General features: G+C 32.8%; 1 protein-coding gene and 1 long non-coding RNA gene across 3 annotated transcripts in view; one reads left to right on the forward strand and one right to left on the reverse strand.

Annotated features, from left to right (window-relative positions):
* Positions 1–8,009, reverse strand: part of LOC124099168 (uncharacterized) — a 29,395-nt gene extending 21,386 nt beyond the window's left edge. Inside the window, exons 1-2 of the long non-coding RNA XR_009227744.1 lie at positions 7,572–8,009; positions 3,918–3,970 (exon numbers count right to left, since the gene is read on the reverse strand). This is a non-coding gene — a long non-coding RNA (uncharacterized LOC124099168). The remainder of the gene's footprint in view (positions 1–3,917; positions 3,971–7,571) is intronic.
* Positions 8,010–8,107: 98 nt separating this feature from the next.
* Ufm1 (ubiquitin fold modifier 1) lies at positions 8,108–19,285 on the forward strand. 2 transcript variants are annotated; one of them, XM_046454196.2, is made up of 6 exons: positions 8,111–8,484; positions 8,561–8,617; positions 10,139–10,196; positions 13,139–13,178; positions 14,189–14,221; positions 15,727–19,285. In XM_046454196.2, coding segments are annotated over exons 1-6 (258 nt in total). In that variant the 5' UTR covers positions 8,111–8,482; the 3' UTR covers positions 15,795–19,285. The 2 variants fall into 2 exon arrangements, with proteins under 2 accessions (XP_058438529.1, XP_046310152.1); XM_058582546.1 differs by having other exon boundaries at positions 8,108–8,484; positions 14,189–19,285.
* The last annotated feature ends 800 nt before the right edge of the window (positions 19,286–20,085 follow it).

The raw sequence follows: 20,085 nt of genomic DNA on the forward strand, positions 1-20,085 counted from the left end.
AAGAAGTAAGGGAGAAATATCCATCTCTCTGTTAATACTTTGATAGCTTCTAGAGGAAATTCTTACCAATTCTAGTTTGTGAACTGGTCATTTACATTGTAAGTCCACCTTTAAACCACTAATCAAAAATAAATAAAAATAAATAATTGACATTTTGTAAGAGAGAATCCATTTCAATACCCCAGGAAAGCAAGACAAAATGGATATGAATGCTAAAAAAAATCACGCAAAATTTTTCAAGAAATTATTATAGATTGTGTATATAGAATTAACTAAACTGAGGTGAACAGAGCTGCAAAAAGACACTCAGAGTTTCAGGTGATAATAACATTGTTACAATATACTAAACTATGTAAGGCAGTTGATTATCTAAGATTTTCAGAATTAATACTGAAAACAGTTAAAATCTATAACAATTAACAGTTTTGGAATTACCTAGACTATATTATCCTAATATCTAAAATAGCTATCAAGCCCAAACTTCCTAATTTCCCATTTTGACACAATTCTTAAACCATGGGTAATGGTTTCACATATACAATTGGGTCTTAGAAATCTCCAACTTCTGAATTTTTAAATTTGCTTTTATTAGTTATACATGACATTAGAATGCATTTATGCACTTTGACATATCATACATAGATGGGGTATAATTTTTCATTTTTTCTGGTTGTACACATTGTAGAATCACATTGGTCATGCATTCATTATGTACATAAGGTAATAATATCTGTTTCATTCTACTTACCCTTCCTATCCCGATATCCACTCCCCTCCACTCCCTTCATTCTGCTCAACCTAATCTAACTATTCTCCCTAGTCCCCCCACTCCCCTTATTGTGAATTATCATCTGCATATCAGAGAAAACATTCGGCCTTTTGTTATTTGGGATTGGCTTATTTCACTTAGCATGATATTTTCCAACTCATCCATTTACCAGTAAATTTCATCCTTCTTTAAAACTGAGTAATATGCCACTGGAAAAAAATATCACATTTTATTTATCCATTTACCTATGGAAGGACACTTAGGTTGGTTCCATAGTTTAGCTATTGTGAATTGAGCTGCTATAAACATTAACGTGGCTGTGTCACTGTAGAATGCTGATTTTAACTCCTTTGGATATAAACCGAGGAGTAGGATAGCTGGTCAAATGGTGGTTCTAGTTCGAGTTTTCTGAGGATTCTCCAAACTGCTTTCCATAGTGGTTTCACCAATTTGCAGTCTCACCATCACTTTATGAGTGTACCTTTTCCCCCACATCCTCACCAATATTTACTGTTGCTTGTATTCTTGATGATTGCCATTCTGACTGGAGTGAGATGAAATTTTAGAGTAGTTTTCATTTGAATTTCTATAATTGCTAGAGATGTTGAACATTTTTTCATATATTTGTTGATTAATTGCATTTCTTCTTCTGTGAAGTGTCCATTCAGTTCCTTTGCCCATTTATTGATTGGGTTAATTTTTTTATGTTAAGTTTTTTGAGTTCTTTATATACCCTAGAGATTAATGCTTTATCTGAGGTGCATGTGAGAAAGATTTTCTCCCAATCTATAGGCTCTCTCATCACATTATTCTTTCTTTTTCTGAGAAGCTTTTTAGTATGAATCCATCTCATTTATTGATTCTTGATTTTACCTCTTGCACTATAGGAGTCTTGTTAAGAAAGTCAGTTCCTAGGCTGATAGGATAAAGATTTGGACCTACTTTTTCTTCTTGTAGACACAGGGTCTCTGTTCTAGTACCTAAGTCTTTTTTTTGGGGGGGGGGAACTGGGAATTGAACTCAGGGACACTCGACCATTGAGCCACATCCCCAGCCCTATTTTGTATTTAATTTAGAGACAGGGCCTCACTGAGTTGCTTAGTGCCTTGCTGTTGCTGAGGCTGGCTTTGAAGTCACAGTTCGCCTGCCTCAGACATTTTCCTCAGTCTCCCAAGGCACTGCGATTAAGGCATGTGCCACCGTGCCCAGCAATGCCTAAGTCTTTGATTCACTTTTAGTGCAGAGTGAGAGATAGAGGTTTAATTTCATTTTGTTGCATGTGGATTTCCATTTTTCCCAGCATCACTTGTTGAATAGGCTATCTTTTCTCCAGTGAATGTTTTTGGCACCTTTGTCCTACATAACTGTATTTGTGTGGATTTGTCTCTGTGTCTTTTATTTTGTATCACTGGTATACATGTCTGTTTTGGTGCCATTACCATGCTGTTATAACTTTAAAGTATACTAAGCTATGTAAGACCCATATGTACTTTGGCTAATAGAATTGCATCAAAAATGTGTTCCCTAAGTCTGATCCTATATACCAAGGATCATAAACTCAAATGACTGCAGAAGACTAACAAAAAACATAAAGGTTTGATAGGAACAATAGGTACTGAGCCATATGGATCTATTCCAAAGGTATTATGCACTTAGCTGTACTGTGTATAACAACCCCCAAACTCCCAGAGCCACTTGCCACCAGCATACCATCTCTGCTCTACACATCACCATCTCTATCACCATGGAAGCTGCCAGAAAGGTTAATAACAATGAGCAATGTTGTATCTGTAAGTATTAAATCCTGAAAGAGTCAGTAGTGAGGTTTCTAATGCAGGATCTCTGATTCAGAATATCACATGTTACAGAAAGTAATGGTGAAGGAACATGTGAGGATATTCACATATTTTTATTCCAGTGGCTTCTTTAGTCACACTTGATAAGAATCTTTAATTAGCCTTTTTTAACCTCTGATTTTACTAGCAGCAGTAAATTTCATGAATTGCCTTGTCCTTTGAACAGACAAGCCTTAAAATAAGAACAACGCAAGAATCTAAGTGTGTAAGTTCCTGCATTAAGAGCTTTTATGAGTGCAGTTAATGGAATCTACAAATATTAGTGCAACTGGAAAGTATTACCAATCTGTAATATTTTTAAGCAAACATGAATTCATTCAACAAATATTGTTTGTGTACCTGCTGTATGGCAGATATTTATTCTAGGTTCTGGGAAATCAGGAAAAACTCATTGAGAAACTCATTAAATGGGTTTATTAATTCAATTATTTGTAGTTTAAACAATAAATATCAAAAAATAACTTGCATGGGCTCAAATTAGGTAAGTTTTGTAAAACTACATCTGTAACTGTGTTTTTCCACAGTCTCTCAAAAACCACTGGGGTTACCTTGGGCCTGTGCGTTACCTCTTTGTGTTAATTTTGTGAGTTTTAAGAGAAACAACTGAATTCATCCTGAATGCTGAATGCCTTATTATAGAAATAAAATGGGGGCTGTAATTGCAACAGACTTAGAAAATGGCAATATGCTGCATAAATATAAAAGAAGATTATCAATCACTGTTTCTTGCTTTGGTTAAGAATGATAGAGAATTACAAATGAAAATTTTTATATATCCAAGATCAACAACATCACATTGAAAATAACATTACTATTTTAATGGTAATTAAGCAATATTTCTGAATTCATATCATGGCAACTTGTGATGCAATTTTTAGACAATTAAGATGTCACACTGGTTTTAATCCTTTCAAAGAGTCTCAGAGAATAAGCCACATCTGACAATTAGTAACATTTTACAACAACCGAAAATTCTCTTCTATCACCTTATTTATTGTTAGGGCAAAACATGAAAAATTAAGCATTAGAGGAAAAACAAATATCATCTAATACTATTAAAGAAACCGAAGAGATAAATATTAGTTAAATATGAATCTAGGACAAGAATTCACAAAATAGAATACTGTAGAACAGTAAAATTAAAAAAATTAAGGAAAAGACAATTTTATTCTTTTTTAAATCACATTTTTTATCATGCGTTGACTAGTCCATTCAATTTGTCAAAATTAAAGTATTTCCAGTAAATATGGAAATTACTTTTTTCTTTCTTAGTGACTAGGCATTTTACTTACCATTTGGCGGCATCATGTTTCAGTTTGAAGTATATTTTCACTCCATGTTTAAACTGTAAATTAATATGAATTATGTCATTATTCTTTCTGATTTTATTTTTATAATTTATTTTATTTTTAAAATAAACTAGTTTCTTTTCTAAATAACATGCTAAGTTATCCACATGTCTCCTATTTTTTGTTGATTTTTAAAATTCTTCCTTTACTGACATTTTTATTTTCTTATAACATTAAAACTTTATTTCTTAAAGGCCTTGGGTCATTATTTGGCATTATTACAAATAATACTTTGCTAAGGGAGAGAAACTTTCACAGGGTAGTGTGGATTTATATGCTATTTTCTTCTTGTATAATTTAACTTCTGCTACAAAATGGATTAATTTATAAGATAACTCTCCGATAGATTGATGTGAAAGTAAAGTAGTAAATGAAGATTTAGGTAGAAGAATTTTAGACAGAAATGAGAACTACAATCCATACTCCCATCCCCACTGCCCAATGTGGTGTAGCATAAAGTGGTGCATGTCTTCAATTCACAATGGCACATCTTCAATGGATTAATGTTGGGGGGGGGATGGGTACTAGGGATTGAACTCAGGGGCACTCGACCACTGAGCCACATCCCCAGCCCTATTTTGTATTTTATTTAGAGACAGGGTCCTACTGAGTTGCTTAGAGCATTGCTTTTCCTGAGGCTGGCTTTGAACTTGCTATCTTCCTCCCTCAGCCTCCCTAGCTGCTGGGATTACAGGCATGTGCCACCACTGTGCCTGGCTTTCAATGGATTAATTTTATAGAGCTGTTCTGATGTGAGAATGATCTCTTCTTGCCAAATTTATCTATATCTCCACATTTAGAAATATGATTCATTTTTTAATCCTAAATATTTATTGTTGGATAATAACAGACTATATATATTATTTTTAAAAATTTACATCATATTCGACCTTTAATATTAAGAAACTAAATCCAAATTATCACCATGTGAAATTACTTCAATATATATTTCATGTCTACACAGTGAGTTAAGAAATCATAGTTAATTAGATAATATCTGTTCAACAGGTAAATTCAATGCAGATATGACAGTCATAAATACATTCAGATATAGCCATGTTGAATTAGCAATTCAAATACAATGAGTGCTATAGCTATCGATGACACAATTTCTCAGGAAGTTAAGTAAATCTAATACACAATTTTTACTCTCTTCTATACTGAACATACTATTGTGAATCCCTTAGTACCCTGCCCACTAAAATTTATGTATCATTCTCAGTCATTTGTTGTAACTGTTTTATTTATTTTAGTTTGGAGGATTTTTTTAAGATGAGCTCTTTTATTGAAATGTAACACACATAAAGTACACATCTTGACAAGCTTTCACATAGTGAACATACGATAAGCACCCTTTAGTTCAAGAAACATTATGGAATCAAGGATGCTCCTCTTTTTCCCCATCCGAGTCACTATATAGGTAAATAGATAGTGTGTGTGTGTGTGTGTGTGTGTGGAACAATAAAATCAGGAGAATAAGCATTTCCATCTAATCTTTTTCATGTATTGGAAACTTCTCACTCTTCTGGTCATTTTGAAATATATCATAGATTATTTTAGTAAATAGTTAAAACACTGTGCTAAAGAATAACTAAACATTATTCCTCCACTGAGTTTGGTGCCTCTTACTGAACTTCTTTGCATTCTTCCTCATTCTGCCTTTAGCAATCTTTAGCAATCATTATTCCCTTTCATTCTTCTACAAAATCAACTTATTAGTTCAACAAATGAGTGAGATTATGTGGTATTTGAGATCTTGATCAATTTTAAGTCATTACTATAATCACTGCCCCAGTGATATCAGTGCCTTTTAATGTACTGTGAGTAAAGATAATAGAATAAAATGACCAATTATTTACTCAGACATATAGCAACTTATTATGAATTGATCAAGGCATAATTTTATAACATGAAGTATTTGAAATAGAAGATCCTAAGATTTACCCCACTGTGATCTCTTTAGGATGACATAATTTGACTATCAGGTGGTCTTAGTCATAACAATACATACAACCATACAAGGTGAAAAAGTTTAAGAAGGTGAATTTTTTTGGCATCCAAATGTTGCATGTTTTCTATTTTACTTAAACCTTCCTAAATAAATAATTATTAAAACGAATTTTAGTCCTCAAGTCTTATAATCCTCACAGAAATTTCATTTCCTTCTAATTCCATTCTGATAATGAGAAATTCATATGCTTTTGCAAATAGAATATCAGTATGTTTCACAATGAGATCTAATATGGTCACACTGAACTTGCACAATCATTTCTGTCTCTACATGATATGAATTGGATCTCTTCCAAACCCATTGGGCCATTTATTCCACTTCTTGTCTTAAAATGTTACATTTGCCAATTATCTTCTAAAATTTCTGTTTATACCCATTAAATATATTGTAGCATTTTAGCTTTTCAGTAAATTAGAAAGTCCTTGTTTTGCTATAAAATTTGAAAACTGAAAATGCCTTAGGAATGTTTTAAAAACTAAAAAATTATGAATGAATCCATTTATAAAAATCCATTTATAATTTCCTTTCTTATGAAAAAAATCAGAAGGCTCTAGAAATTATGCTGACATTGAGAATACACATGTAAGAGGATAGAGCTAGAGAATTGAGATGAGAAAGAATTCTAAATATTTTGAAATAGATACTTTTCGATATGTTTTGAGAATATAATATTGTATGTTCATTATGTGAAAGCTTGTCAAGCTGTGTACTTTATATTTCTTTTGTTATTTTGACATATGTACTCCAAAGAGGAATATGAATTTGAGTATTTAAGTTAACCTCCTTGGATATGACTTTACTATTTTATATAATACAATAGAAATTCACTAATAAAAGTATATTTTTCTCTTTAGTATTTGTCACATTTTATACAGGAGCAGAAACCAACCTATGAATAACTGAATGTATTGTTTTACTTAAAACATGTAATATTTATTAAAAATAAAGACTAGATATGTATACTAATCTCTCCATTGTTATTTGGCTAGCTGATGTTATCAGTAGGTTTATCTTTACTGCCATTCTCAAACATCATAGTCATGCCCACAAATTTTGTAGTTTTAGTTATGAAAGGTGTAACTATTGTCCCCCTAATCTATCAATATTTGCTTCCATCTTTGTATATGGCAAGACCTACAATTTTGAAAGTGAAGATAATGTTCCTGCAAATTTTGGTCAAAATCAGAACTCTCCTTTGGAAGATCTCACTACAGAATATCAGCTAAAAATTTGGCAAAGATGAAACTGGTCTTCAGCACCCCCACTATATTTTCTTGCCTGCTGGTCTCTTAGACATCTCACCTTAACATCTAACTCATATTCTAGGCAAGGGATCTACCACTGAGCCACAACTCCAGCCCCCTAACTCATATTCTAAAGATAACTATATCTCTCCATTAATTTAGTGCCTACCTTTTTTCTGTTTTGTTTATTCATTGCAATATTTCTTAAAAAGCTAATTACAATTATTTTGAAAGTAATGCTTATTTTATAGAGAGGTTTACATTTGTATGAAGTTTAGAGGACAGCCCTCTTGCCTCATTATACAAGCATTACCAACTGTTAACTAGTGGGCTGGCACCTACCTGTCTTACTGGTTTTGAGATCCCCCAGAGTTTAGCTTAGTGACTGGCACCCAGAAAGGATTCAAAGTTCATCGTTAAACTGAAGAAATGCAGCTGATGATTGGCAATCTAGAACTCCAGGTTTATTTTTATTAATGAACTACTAACATCTTCTATTCAATCTTTTCAGCTGGAGTCAAAATCGCTCAAGTACTGGGATCTTTTCTTTCTTAAACACCTGAGCATGAGACTTCACATATACTATTTGTCCTTGATAACTCTCTTATTTGTTGAAATTTAATAGAACTCAGTATTGGAAAGTAAAATATGAAGAATAAAATAAGAGGAATAAAAAACGTACAGTAGGATTGGGATACTGGAAAGGCAAAAGAAAATGTTTGACAAAGTAAGGTTAAGAGTCCAGTTTCTTGAGCATCTTTGGAGCTTTCCGGTGTGCAGGTTGCCAAGCAATTTTGGGAAAGGCCCCGCCCACCACCGCCCCTGCCCCCCCCCCCCAGTCCCGCCCCTGACCCACTCGCACCTCCTGGGTCTAGTGGATTTCCTTACTTCCGACCCAACCTCCCAGTGGAGCCTAGGGTCCTACTCTCTATGCTCAGACGTATTGTGCCTTACTAAAAATGTAACATAAATTAACTGAACTTAGAACAACAGTACTTGTATGTAACTATTGCTATGTTTTCGAGACAGAAGTCTAAAATCCGTGGTATTAGTGACTTTGGGGCCTCGTCTACCTTGAGAATCTGAAACCAGTTTTCAGGCAATTCTTTGGACAGCAGCAGCTTTGGAGGTCCCCAGTTTGCGGAGGGAGACGTGGAGCTGAGTCGGGAGGGGCCCAGACGCTTCTTCACTGGTGAGGGCTTGGAGCTACTTCGCCAAATTGGCGTGGGGTGTCCGCCCAGACCTACTCCACCATGTAAGTCTTTGCTTTCTAGCCGCCCCAGTCCCTGATCCCCTACCGGATCCTAATTCTCTCCCTCGCTCTTTCTCAGGTCGAAGGTTTCCTTTAAGATTACGCTGACGTCGGACCCACGGTTGCCGTATAAAGTGTGAGTAGCTGTGCTGGGGCGAGGGCCTGTGGTCTGGGCGAGCCGGCGCTGGGCTGGACGCGGTCGAACTTTTCCAAGGATTCCCACCCCGCGCAGCTTGCTTCCCTTCCCTCCCTTTGCCCAGTCCGTGCCGTTCCAGGAATTCTTCCCGCCGGAACCCTAAAGGAGGGGTCCCCGCATGCTCCCCTGAGTGACAGCTGGGCCCTTGCACGGGGGTAGGGCTGCGTGACTCTAGTTTATCCGGATCCCCTTTGGAATTCCTTTGGTGAACGAGGGAGCGGGAGGGCATTTGAACAAGGCTCTGGTCCTCTTGAACAGCCCCTCACTCCTGGTGATTGCAAAGTCCTAGAGCCATTTTGGCAGCTGTTAGAGGAAGTTAGGGAAGACTTCCCAGTGCAGACTCTGAAGTTACTTGACCGCTTGTTGTCAAGTTTTTTTTTTATTTTGTTGTGTATATGACTCAACAGGATATCACAAAGTAATTGAGCCTCAAGCCACACACTTCCTGTGTTGAAAGTTAATAACATAAAATATTAATTTCAGGCACTGTCTTACAGGTTACTACATTCTCTCCTTCCAGCTGATTTACTCTAATATGTCTTATACAAGTCTTTTTTTAATCCACTGATGACAGTGGCTTTTTATTCTATCACTCCCCACTCCCCAGTGCCATATCCCACTTATTTTTTCCTTATCCAGCTTATAGTTTGTGGTCCATTTTAAAAATCATTCCCTTGCAAATGCCCTCAATTCTGATGTCCCCCTTTCTCTTCCTGACATATTTTGCTTTGGGAGACACCAACTCTTAACCATTTTCATTTTCTATTTGTGACTGAATATTCCTGGAAAAATACATAATTAAGCTGATGCTTTATATAAAATTAATAATGGGCACTCTCCTGTATTCCTCAAGTGTGCTCACTTTTCTCTTATTGTCAGAAAGGATTATATAAAAATTTCAAAACTTTCCACAACTCCTTTTCCCTTTGCTATCAAGATAATAGAGGGGGAGTTCTCTCATTTTTACCATCCCCTTGTCTGTAAATGTACTACATACCTATAAAACCATAGTGCCCTCTGTGCATTTACAGTCAAAGCATATCTACCTCTATGAAAAGCCGCCAACTTGGAAAATAAAACACATTGCCACATTGGGTAAAATAATGTTTAGATGAAAGGCAATAAAGTGGACTGAGGAACAAGAAGAGATTTAAACTTCTTGAAATCTGTCTCTAGAAAGAATTAGCTGATATATTAAACTTAATTGTATCAAAAAAGGTAAAATACATAAATCTATATCTGTGGGCATTAGCTTTCAATTTTAAAGTTTTAAAAGTTTTCAAGTGGGTATTTGCTTCCTTTTTTTAAAATTTTAGAGTCAATGAAATAGTACTGTAATCAAAACAAATAATTCTGAAACTCAAAAGACAGCTTTGTCTAGATCACTTACAATGGAAGAAATAAGAAAAAAGGTTCTTGAAATAAATCCAAGTTTTTAACATTCTTTAATTCTTCTTCCAGACTTAGTGTTCCTGAGAGTACACCTTTTACAGCAGTCTTAAAATTTGCAGCAGAAGAAGTAAGTATGGAAATTGGAATTATCTTTATGTAATACACTTTGGCAATGGCTTTCAAAAATTTTTGAGTTTGTATGTATTGTGACTTAGCATTTCCCTATGGGTTCATTATTATGTTTATGATAACGGTGAAAGTTAAGGCTTACTTTTAGACCAAAAAAAATGAGTTGAACAAATTGTCACACCAGTTTTATGCAACTGTTAAAAACTGTAAGGAGAATTTTCCTTGAAATTGAAGGTAGTGAAGATATGTAAACTTTGAAAAAAAAAAACAACAACTTTATATCACTTTAAATTTTGAACACTAATTTTTACTTGTTTTGATTCTGGAATTATATATTTTTAAAAAACATTTTTATCATATTTTCCAAATCTTATGCCTGACCTTGTAGATTGTGAGTAAAATTGTTTTGAAAAGTGTCTAGTTTTAAAAGGTGAAGTTTTTAGCTGTTGAGAAATAAAAAAAATTTTCATCCATTATCAGAAACATGTATAATCAAATCTTTGGATATGACTCATGGAAAAGTAGAAATGGCACTGAAATGTAACTTGGGAGACTTTAGATCTCTTATTTTAGTTATGTCATTAAGTAACTGTATGCTATAATAAATCCTTCAGTTCCTTTCTTCTCCACTTTGCTGGTGTGTGTGTGTGTGTGTGTGTGTGTGTGTGTGTTGGTTCCTCCTCCCACCTTCTTTGCTATAGATCAAACTCAGGGCCTCACCCTTGCGAGGGAGGCTCTTCACCACTAAACTACATTCCTAGCACTCTTTCTTTATCAATTTGTGAAATTAGTAGTGAATGCCTGTCCTTCCTATCTGATTAAGTAATTTTGTATAAAGATATAATACCTTTTACCAAAATTTTATGGGGAATTAAAAGTGTTAGATAGGTTCAGAGTAACCCAAAACCAAATGTTTTGGTCTTAGGAAAGTATAGTCATATAAAAATGATGTTAATACCTAAATAAATAAGAAACATGATTAACTTATAACCCTTCCCTGTATTTGTGTGGTTATTGGGAAGTCAGCCAACTAGTTACTGCTCTTAGCTTCTAAACTAATGTTAGTTCACTAGCATCGTTTGTTCCTTACTTAGAATTAAACTACAAAGTTTTATAGTCAATTTTGATTTATTCTTTATGCAAAAGAATAGGTAAAATAAGATGAGACACAGATCTGAATACAGGATGTTGTTATTGCTTTGCTGCATGCATCATTTGCAAGAAATATTCCCTGTCTTGGGCATAGTAGGTTTCTGATTTAAGAAGCAGATCTGTAAAAGTTATAATAAATCATTATTATTATAATATATTTTTTAGTTATTTTATGGTGTATCTTTTATAATTTTAATACATTGTTATAACCTTGGTTTTCTCAGGAAAGTAGAAGAAAATCCCAAGGGACCTATAGTAGAAAATAAACTAACAACATTCACTCAACCATATATGTTAATTAAAGTTTTGATGTAGCATATAATTATGAATTGTGAGTATTACATGTTTTGAAAGAATATGACTTCAGGCAGAGGTGAGAGGGGCTCTCACAGAGAAGCCAATAGTCCAGATTTAAGACCCTAATAAAATTATTTTAATAAACAATAACAAAATTTCCTATTACATGACTCACTGAGTTGTCAAAACTTCAGAAGAGCTTCTTAGCATCCTAAATTAAAAGAATTGTTAAATTGGAATAGAAAACAAAACTGAGAACATTAAATATTGTATCCAAGAGAAAACATGACAGTAGTGTAAGATCAGAAGACTAATTACTGTATTTGATGTCACACCCAGCCCAGGTTTCACCTTAATCATTGCTTCTGTATTTTGGAGAAAAGACAAACTGTGTTAATAGTTGCTTTTGGCTTTTAAAGTTTATAAAATACTCAGCCACTACAAAATGTGATTTAAGAAAATACACAACGTATGTTAAAATGGACATGATTTAAGTGTTGAGTCATGATTTAAGAGTAAGTAGAGTAATTGAAAACTTTGTAGGATTCTTTGAAAATCTGAGTTGTTTAATAATTTGGTATTTGATCAGAGCTTTATTAAGAGTATTGCTTCAGTATAAATGTTTTTCAAACTTATTGGTCACCAAACTAAATGATAATATTCTATAAAACTAGTCCATACAGACATGCTTAATAAATATTTGTTGGATAAAATGAATAAACTATAAAGACATGAACACTTTGTCAGCTCCAGGTCTCTAGAGCGTTACAAGATGGACTCTCCCTTATCTACCAATAAGTTCCATGCCTTATCCTTTGATTCAAAAAGCACATCTTTTTATAACATCTCTGAAATAGGTCAGGAGTGTCTTCCTATCGCAGTTGCCCATGTAGCAGTCACATAATTGTCTAATTGACATTACCTGTACCTAACTGAACTTCATAGTTATTTCCTAGCAACATAATTGGAATATTACAGTCCTTTGAGATATACATCAACAAATCATTTAAGGAGATTTTGAGGAAGGAATACAGGCCTTGGTGGTTATCTAAAAATCTTCCGGAGGTACTCCCATTAAACACAAGAGAGCATGTGTTTGAAACCTGCCATTTCTATGAAGAAATTATAGAAATATTTTCATCAACTATACTTATTTTTTTGCTTATGTAGGAGAATTATGCATGATAAAGGAAACATGTCTAAGCCAAAAGAATAGGCCTTGATTGGACCATAGATTGACAATGTTTTCTTTTGTATAGTATATAAATAAGGAATGTTTTACAATTATTGGTCTCCTTTATGCGGTCAAATGCATTATTTAGAGTACAGGGCTCTTCATTAAAGCAAATTGTGCTTGCTTTAATGTCACTTATTCTGAAAGATTAATCACATACATTTTGGGATTTTAGAATTGGTGATATGTATCCCATCCTTATTATTCTTCTTTGGTAGTTACACATTTTTTTAATTTATTTCCTTTTTCCCTTTTAGTTTAAAGTTCCTGCAGCAACAAGTGCAATTATTACTAATGGTAAGAATTTACTTTAAAACTATTACCTCAGAGATACAGATATTATTTAAAAGAAATCAAATTAATTAACAATAACTTATATCCAAAAAGCCCGAATATACTAATATAAATGATAAAGTTAATGGTAAACTATGCCAGGATTATTGTATCAGAAAATGCTCTAAAATACAGGAACTTAAGCAAGCATGTTCTTTTACCATGCCTTGCTTTACCTTTCCTGGTAGAAAACTCTTCCAAATTTGTAGTATTTTATCCATTTAGGGATACAGTTTTAAAAATTTGAATATCTTTGAATTCTGATAAAAGTTTAGCATGATGGAACTATTCTTATGATGAAATAGTAGAATAAGAAAATGGGAGTGAAGCTTGCATGGAGGGTTTCATCATCTTTCAAGTACACAGACTAATATAAATGAGTGAGCAAGTGGTTTATGTCCAGTTAGAATACTAAGAGAGGTGAGCTTAAAGTATGGTATCATGATGTAACTTAGGTATGTCAGAATTTCTTACTATGAAATATGCTGTATGTTATTAAATTAAAGTGCTTCTGTTTATAAGAAAGCTTTCCTACTTTCTGGAAAGTTTTAGGTTCACAAATGAATAACTCAAGAAAATATTTTGAAAATTTCAAATTGTAATTGGAACTTGAACTAAATGACTTTGTGTACCCTACCACCCTTAAGATTTCATACCTCAAACCAGAATGGAAATTATTAATGGCATATCTAAGATACCTTTAGCTTTTTAGAAGAATTGACAAACATTTTTATGCTTTGTAGCAAAAGAGGATTAAAAACTGTGTCTTCCATAGAATTTATTAGAATCATCACATTGACAGCTATTTTTGTTTAATACAGCAATGTACATAAATACATAACGGTAGATTTAAACAGGTAACTTACCTGGAAGATTCTCACTCATGTTCTGGGGTTTATGCAGCAGCACTATATTGGTAAATCTCTTCTGGTTCTTTAGAAATAACTTACATGACTTTATAACTTGTTTTCTAGATGGAATAGGAATAAATCCTGCACAGACTGCTGGTGAGTATCTATTTGAAAATCATGAAGTGGGAGTGAATTATATGTCTATTGATGATGAGTATTTAATTCATTCTAATTAAAGATTTTCAGTAGGTTGTAGCTCTTGTTTAGGGAAAGTTTTTAACTAATACATAACAAAATGTATGAAGGTAAGATTGTACTCTCATGGAAATGATAATTTTGGCCTCTTAAGGTGGTTGTGAGGGAGCAGGTGTTTTAATGTTTGCATTATGCATCCTTAGCATGCAGTAGGTCCTAGCTATTATTATTTTATTTTAAAGAACAGTCATTTACATGTAAGAGGGTTGAGTCCACACTCCAAACTTCTAAACTGTTACACATAATTCAGAGTGACACATTGATGTTCTAATCAACATGCAAAGTAAAAGTCCTTATTAAAAGTAGTCTTAAGCTTTATTAAAAAAAAAAAAAAAAACTTTTATTATTTCTGAAATATGTTCTTTTAGGTTAACCATCTAATTTTAATGTTCTGAAATTACATATGATTTAATATAATATAACCTCATTCTTAAATAGTAGTTACTTTTTAATTACTATATTCTAAGGTACTTTTATATTATAATAAAAAAAAAAATTTTCCTTAAAGACCACTAGTGAAATTTAGCCATGTAGAAAGTAAGGAATGATATAAAATTGTAAATTGTTAATTAAATCAACAGTTTTAAGTATATATATTTTTTTAATTGAAAAGGGCTTTTATTGAAAATTGTGAGGCATTTTATTATATACATGTATTCAAACTTAGTAGATTAAGGTTTTGTCTTATTCTAGAAATTTTGTGTAGTATACGTTAATTTTAGCTATTACTTTACTATTATGCTTATTATATTACATTTCAAAATTAAATTGTGTATCTCACTGGACATGAAGAAATCTCAGTGAATAATTGACCCAAAATAGATTCAGAGTATCTAGATTTTTGTAATTTATATAACTTTTGTCTTTTGTGATAATTTAATTTTTTTTCTGTCTTTAGGTATTCTATTGTGTATTAAGTCAAGTATTCATGATGAAATTAATTCTTGTTATTTGCTGATTGTTAGTATTTTCATGGCTAGTGTTCTTATTTAAAATTTTAAAGCAAACATTTGTTGGTTGTAAAGCTATGGGAAAAGTAGGAACAAAACTTAAAAGGCTTGGAATTAAGCCAAGTATGATGGTACACACTGGGGAGGCTGAAAAGCAGGAGGATGGCAAGTTGCCTCAGCAATTTAGCAAAATCCTGTCTCAAAATTTGAAAAAAAGTGAGCAGGAGTACTGGGGATATAGCACCTTGGTAGAATGCTTCTGGGTTCAATACCCCAGTACCACCAAAACAAAAAAACAAAACGTTGGAATTGGATTCTGATGTTACTTGATCTTTTGCACCTACTTTACTTTTTAATACACAGTTTGTTGTATGTAATAATCGTTGGATTATTAAGATAACTTGTCAATTTGTCATTTTTTAGAAACCTAACTTTATGTTTTATTTGTTTGTGTAGGAAATGTTTTTCTAAAGCACGGTTCAGAACTTCGAATTATTCCTAGAGATCGTGTTGGAACTTGTTAATATCTGCTACTTGGAACATACAATTACTTTTCAGAATAAATATTGGTATTTTTTGTTGTTGTAAATTTGAAATCAGGCATTTAGCATACTACGAAAACACAAGAAGTCAGTGAAACAATGAAAAGTGGACTCTTCTGGTCCCTTCTTTGTTCATGATCTTCATGTGCAGAGGGAATGCTTGTGAGTAGCGGGAACTGCCACCACAGAAGGTCTTAGAGTTGTTGATTGCTACCTCACAACACAAGTACGGAGTTCATTTGTGAAAATGGATTATCCAACTGTGTTTTTTACCTGGATGATTCTGATAATTCTTTCTGGAGAACTTTTGGAAAATTAAAATTTACTTAATCTTACATATTTGTATTTGAGTTAAAAATATAAAAGGAAATGAGTCATAGATGGAAGTTTGCTAGACAGCATCTGACTTACAGACTCATAAATAGTTTGATTTTTAAGTGTATAGTTTGTGATGATGATGATAGACTGATGATGGTTAACTGTCTTGACTTTATCATTTAGTGTTGTAAGTTTTAGACTTCATGTGTCATGTAAATTACATTTAATTTAGTACCAGAGGACCAAAAATCTTACTTTTGAGCTAACCTTTATGTATATAAAGTCACATCCCGTAACAAATAAGTCTTTTAATAGTCATCTTGGCAGAATCCAGTATATGTAATAGTGGGAATTGACAATGCAGTACAAATGTCCTTTACTGAATTATGCATTTCTGTATCAGTCTTGTGTTTGAGACGGAAATCTTTTAGAAACCATTGTGCTTTGGAGGATAATATTTCTAAATAATTTGAAGAAGAGAGTGTTGTTGCAGAGAAAATATGAAGAATACAACAAAGTTTAAAGATACCAATTGAAAATTCCAATGAATTAAAGACCTGACTTTAAAAAAGTGCTAATATTTTTCAACCAAATGGATAAGAAACCAAGTAAAGAAAGATGAGAAAGACTGGTTGACGAGGCTTTTGCAAGAAGGAAAGCAACAAGTACCCAGTGAAGAGGAAAGTAAAGTGTCACAGAAATAGCCAGCTGGTTGGACAAAGCTGTGGAGGGTATGTTGGAGAAAACTGAAAGTGAAAACAAAATATTTGACTTAATCTAAGTAGCAGAAGGGGCCTTGCCTGCATACAAATTTCAAAGTACCCCTTATGACAATTCAGAGAGTATAATAAAAAATTATACTTGATCTTACATAGGATATCAGTATCTGGGTACGTCTTGAAAGATAAAATGAAGGCTTTTAGTGATTCAGAATCATTTCTTGATGTGCTGTATTTTGAATGACAAACTCCCTAGAGGCAGGGCTTGTCATGTCAGATTCTTTCTAGAGCTGAAAGTGTAGTAGACATTCGATAAATACTTGGTGAGTTATTCATGAATAAAGTCTAAGACCAGTTTTTATCTTACCATGTTTCAGTGTCTTCCCTGTTATAGTTCCTAGGTTTGATGGGGAAGAAATAAATTACAAGAAAATACAACTGAATCTTCTTAAGGGTGACATCGGTAGTTTAAAAAATTACCAAATATTATTCACAGATTTGATGAATACCAGGATTCTGAATTATCAAAGTAAGAATTTTTTTTTTTTTTTTGCCAAGTTAAAAAAATATACTCTTAATGTTTGGAATTTCATATATATATTTTATATATGAAAGAAAAAAACAGTGATATGAAGCTTAAAAGCCCTTATTTCTTATAATTGAGCATAAGTTAACCAGAAAGTTATGAATAACTATTCCTTGAATTTGGGGCTTAATTTAAAATTTCTCCCATTTTGCTTCTAATACAAAAACCTTTCTGTTGTTTGCTTAGATAAGTTTATTGTGTTCTGTGCCATAAAGTGATTTATTTAATACTTTTGTTCTTCAGTTTTGAAAATTAGATTGCAGTTCTCAAAAAACTTTCATTGAGTGAGATATTTTGTTATTTAACAATTATGATCTGTAAGCTCTTTGTGCAAAATATTTTGAAGTATTGTATTTTAGTTTAATTAATAGTCCATAATTAATATCTTATGAAAATACTTTTGTTATACTGTAAACCATATTGCCTATCCTTATTTTATTATTAGAATTCTTAATCAGCACACCGGTTGTGCCAGTTTATTAAAAATGTAATTATAAAAAGCAAAGATAATTAAATACCATAAATCATGGATAAGAATGTATATTTCCAAGTGTCAGTTTATTTGACAAAATAAAAAATTAAAACTCTGAAGAAGGGGTGATAGTAATTAACTGTACTAGTAGGTCCTAAACCTGGGTGATTATCAGTCATGTAGGGAATTAAAAATACAGATTTCTGGAAACCACCCATTAAATTCAAGTCATTAAATCTGGAATAGTGTAAAAGATCCTCTTATAAAAAGTTCTGGTGATTTCTGCAGTGCAGGTGATTTTAGAATTAAAATCAACCTTTTTACTATCTACCATACATTTTTACCCAAGGACTTGAAATAAATTGGAAGAACTAATGTACTTTAATGTAGTGACTCTAAATTAACTGATATTAATGTTCTCAGGGCCATTTGTAAAACCACAGGAAACATGGTTTATCTATGGATTATATTGTTTTAAGGATAATTTTATTTACGTTGTCTCATTCTTCAAACTGCTAAATTATTGTCCTCACTTTATAGAAGAAGAAAGAGGCTTAGTTAGGTTGAGATTTGAAATTTGAACCCTTATTTTGACTTTGACATACTGGGAGAAATTTATAGTATTCATTTCTTGTAATATACTAGAGCTGTGTTGAATTAGGAGTTACAAAAATTACAAATGTAAGTCTTAAAATTATATGTCAGTACTAAATACACATGTAATGATAAGGAACTATATTAATTTTTAACATAGTATGATTGTATAAATATAAAATTCTAGGGCATTAAATATGAACTAAACATGAACTAAACAATTAAAAATGATAATACTGATAGTACTCCGTAAGTGGCCTTGTAGAAGTAGGAACTGTCTCTCTCTTTTCCTCAGCCCCATCAGACCATTTGTTTTTTTAATCTTAAGTATCACAGATTTAGCTGTGAGACTACTTCCCTAATAACCTACTCTTCCCACCAGGTTGTTGTTCATAAGCCCCTCTAGAATACAGAAATTCTGGAATTGTCCTCTGTTGGTTAATGCTAGAGATGGGTGAAACATTATTTAAACTGGGACATTTAATTAGACTATTATTGAAATAAATATTCTTAAAAGGCTCACTCTTAACATCCGCATCCTGAAAACTGTCTATATACCAGATATGTTTTACTCATCATGATTCCTTTCTCACTATATAAAAGCAAACAGTTACCTTAATTCTAAGCCATACCCATTGTTCAGTTAAAGCCCTTTTTATATTATTAAAAAAGCCACTGTTATTCCCATTTCTTCTTTCACAGTTGCTATAATGAGCTTTTTGACCTGATTGTGTACTTCCCACTAAAAAGTTCTGCTAAATAAAAACGCATACTTTCCATGACACATGAGGCCTTTTGGAGTTGTTACTACTGCTTTCCTGGTTTCCTTCTCTGTGCTCCAGTTACATTCAACTGCAGATGATACTTAGTTTCATCTTAGAGTTAACAGTGATACACAGTATCATTGTTGTGCCTGTTCTTGGCATGCAGTGCCTTTACTTTCCCATATGTGTACCTGGAAAATACAGAACTCATTTTTCAAGTCCGAAAGCCATTGAGCCTGTCTTCGCCTCTTCTAAGCAGAGTTAGGAATTTAACTATGTAAGCAACCAGTGTATTTTGTACATTCCTTTATTATAGCTCTTATTAAATATAGAATTATTTGTAAACTATAAATTTTATATAAGTCTAAGATCATGACTGAAACTGGGTTTCAGAATTGCCTTGCTCATAACAAATACTTTGAAAGACTGCATAAAAGAAAGACAAATATATTAGAAATTGAAATTATTTGTATTTTGTCCATAGTAACTTCTTTAGACAAGATATTTAATCAACTAGTATATTCATATTTCTATTGAGGTGGAAATTTACTCTCACTCTCAGAAATGAGCTAATGAGTTAAAAAAGTACAAAGTATTCTATCATTTTAAAAATATATTAGCTATAAAATATGCTGGATATTAACTACTGAAGGCAAAATATAACTAAGACATATTTCCTTTTCTTGGACTTCTTGGGATTTATACATTTCAAAAGCAAAAAAAAAACAACTATCTGGTAAAGGAGTCATAGACATGAAGATATATATCAGATGCTTCTTTATGTACTAAGTACAGGTCACCCCAGGCGTTTCACATGCAT

The sequence above is a fragment of the Marmota monax genome, unplaced genomic scaffold, assembly GCF_021218885.2.
Source record: "Marmota monax isolate L192 unplaced genomic scaffold, Marmota_monax_Labrador192_F-V1.1 WCK01_AAM20220418_F8-fsc00011, whole genome shotgun sequence".
NCBI lineage: Eukaryota > Metazoa > Chordata > Mammalia > Rodentia > Sciuridae > Marmota > Marmota monax.

Excerpts from the sequence above, each read along its gene's own strand:
- Ufm1 (XM_058582546.1), top strand. Across the intron at positions 10,197-13,138 it reads TAAAATTTGCAGCAGAAGAA|TTTAAAGTTCCTGCAGCAAC; the intron begins GTAAGTATGGAA and ends TTTCCCTTTTAG. Across the intron at positions 13,179-14,188 it reads AAGTGCAATTATTACTAATG|ATGGAATAGGAATAAATCCT; the intron begins GTAAGAATTTAC and ends CTTGTTTTCTAG.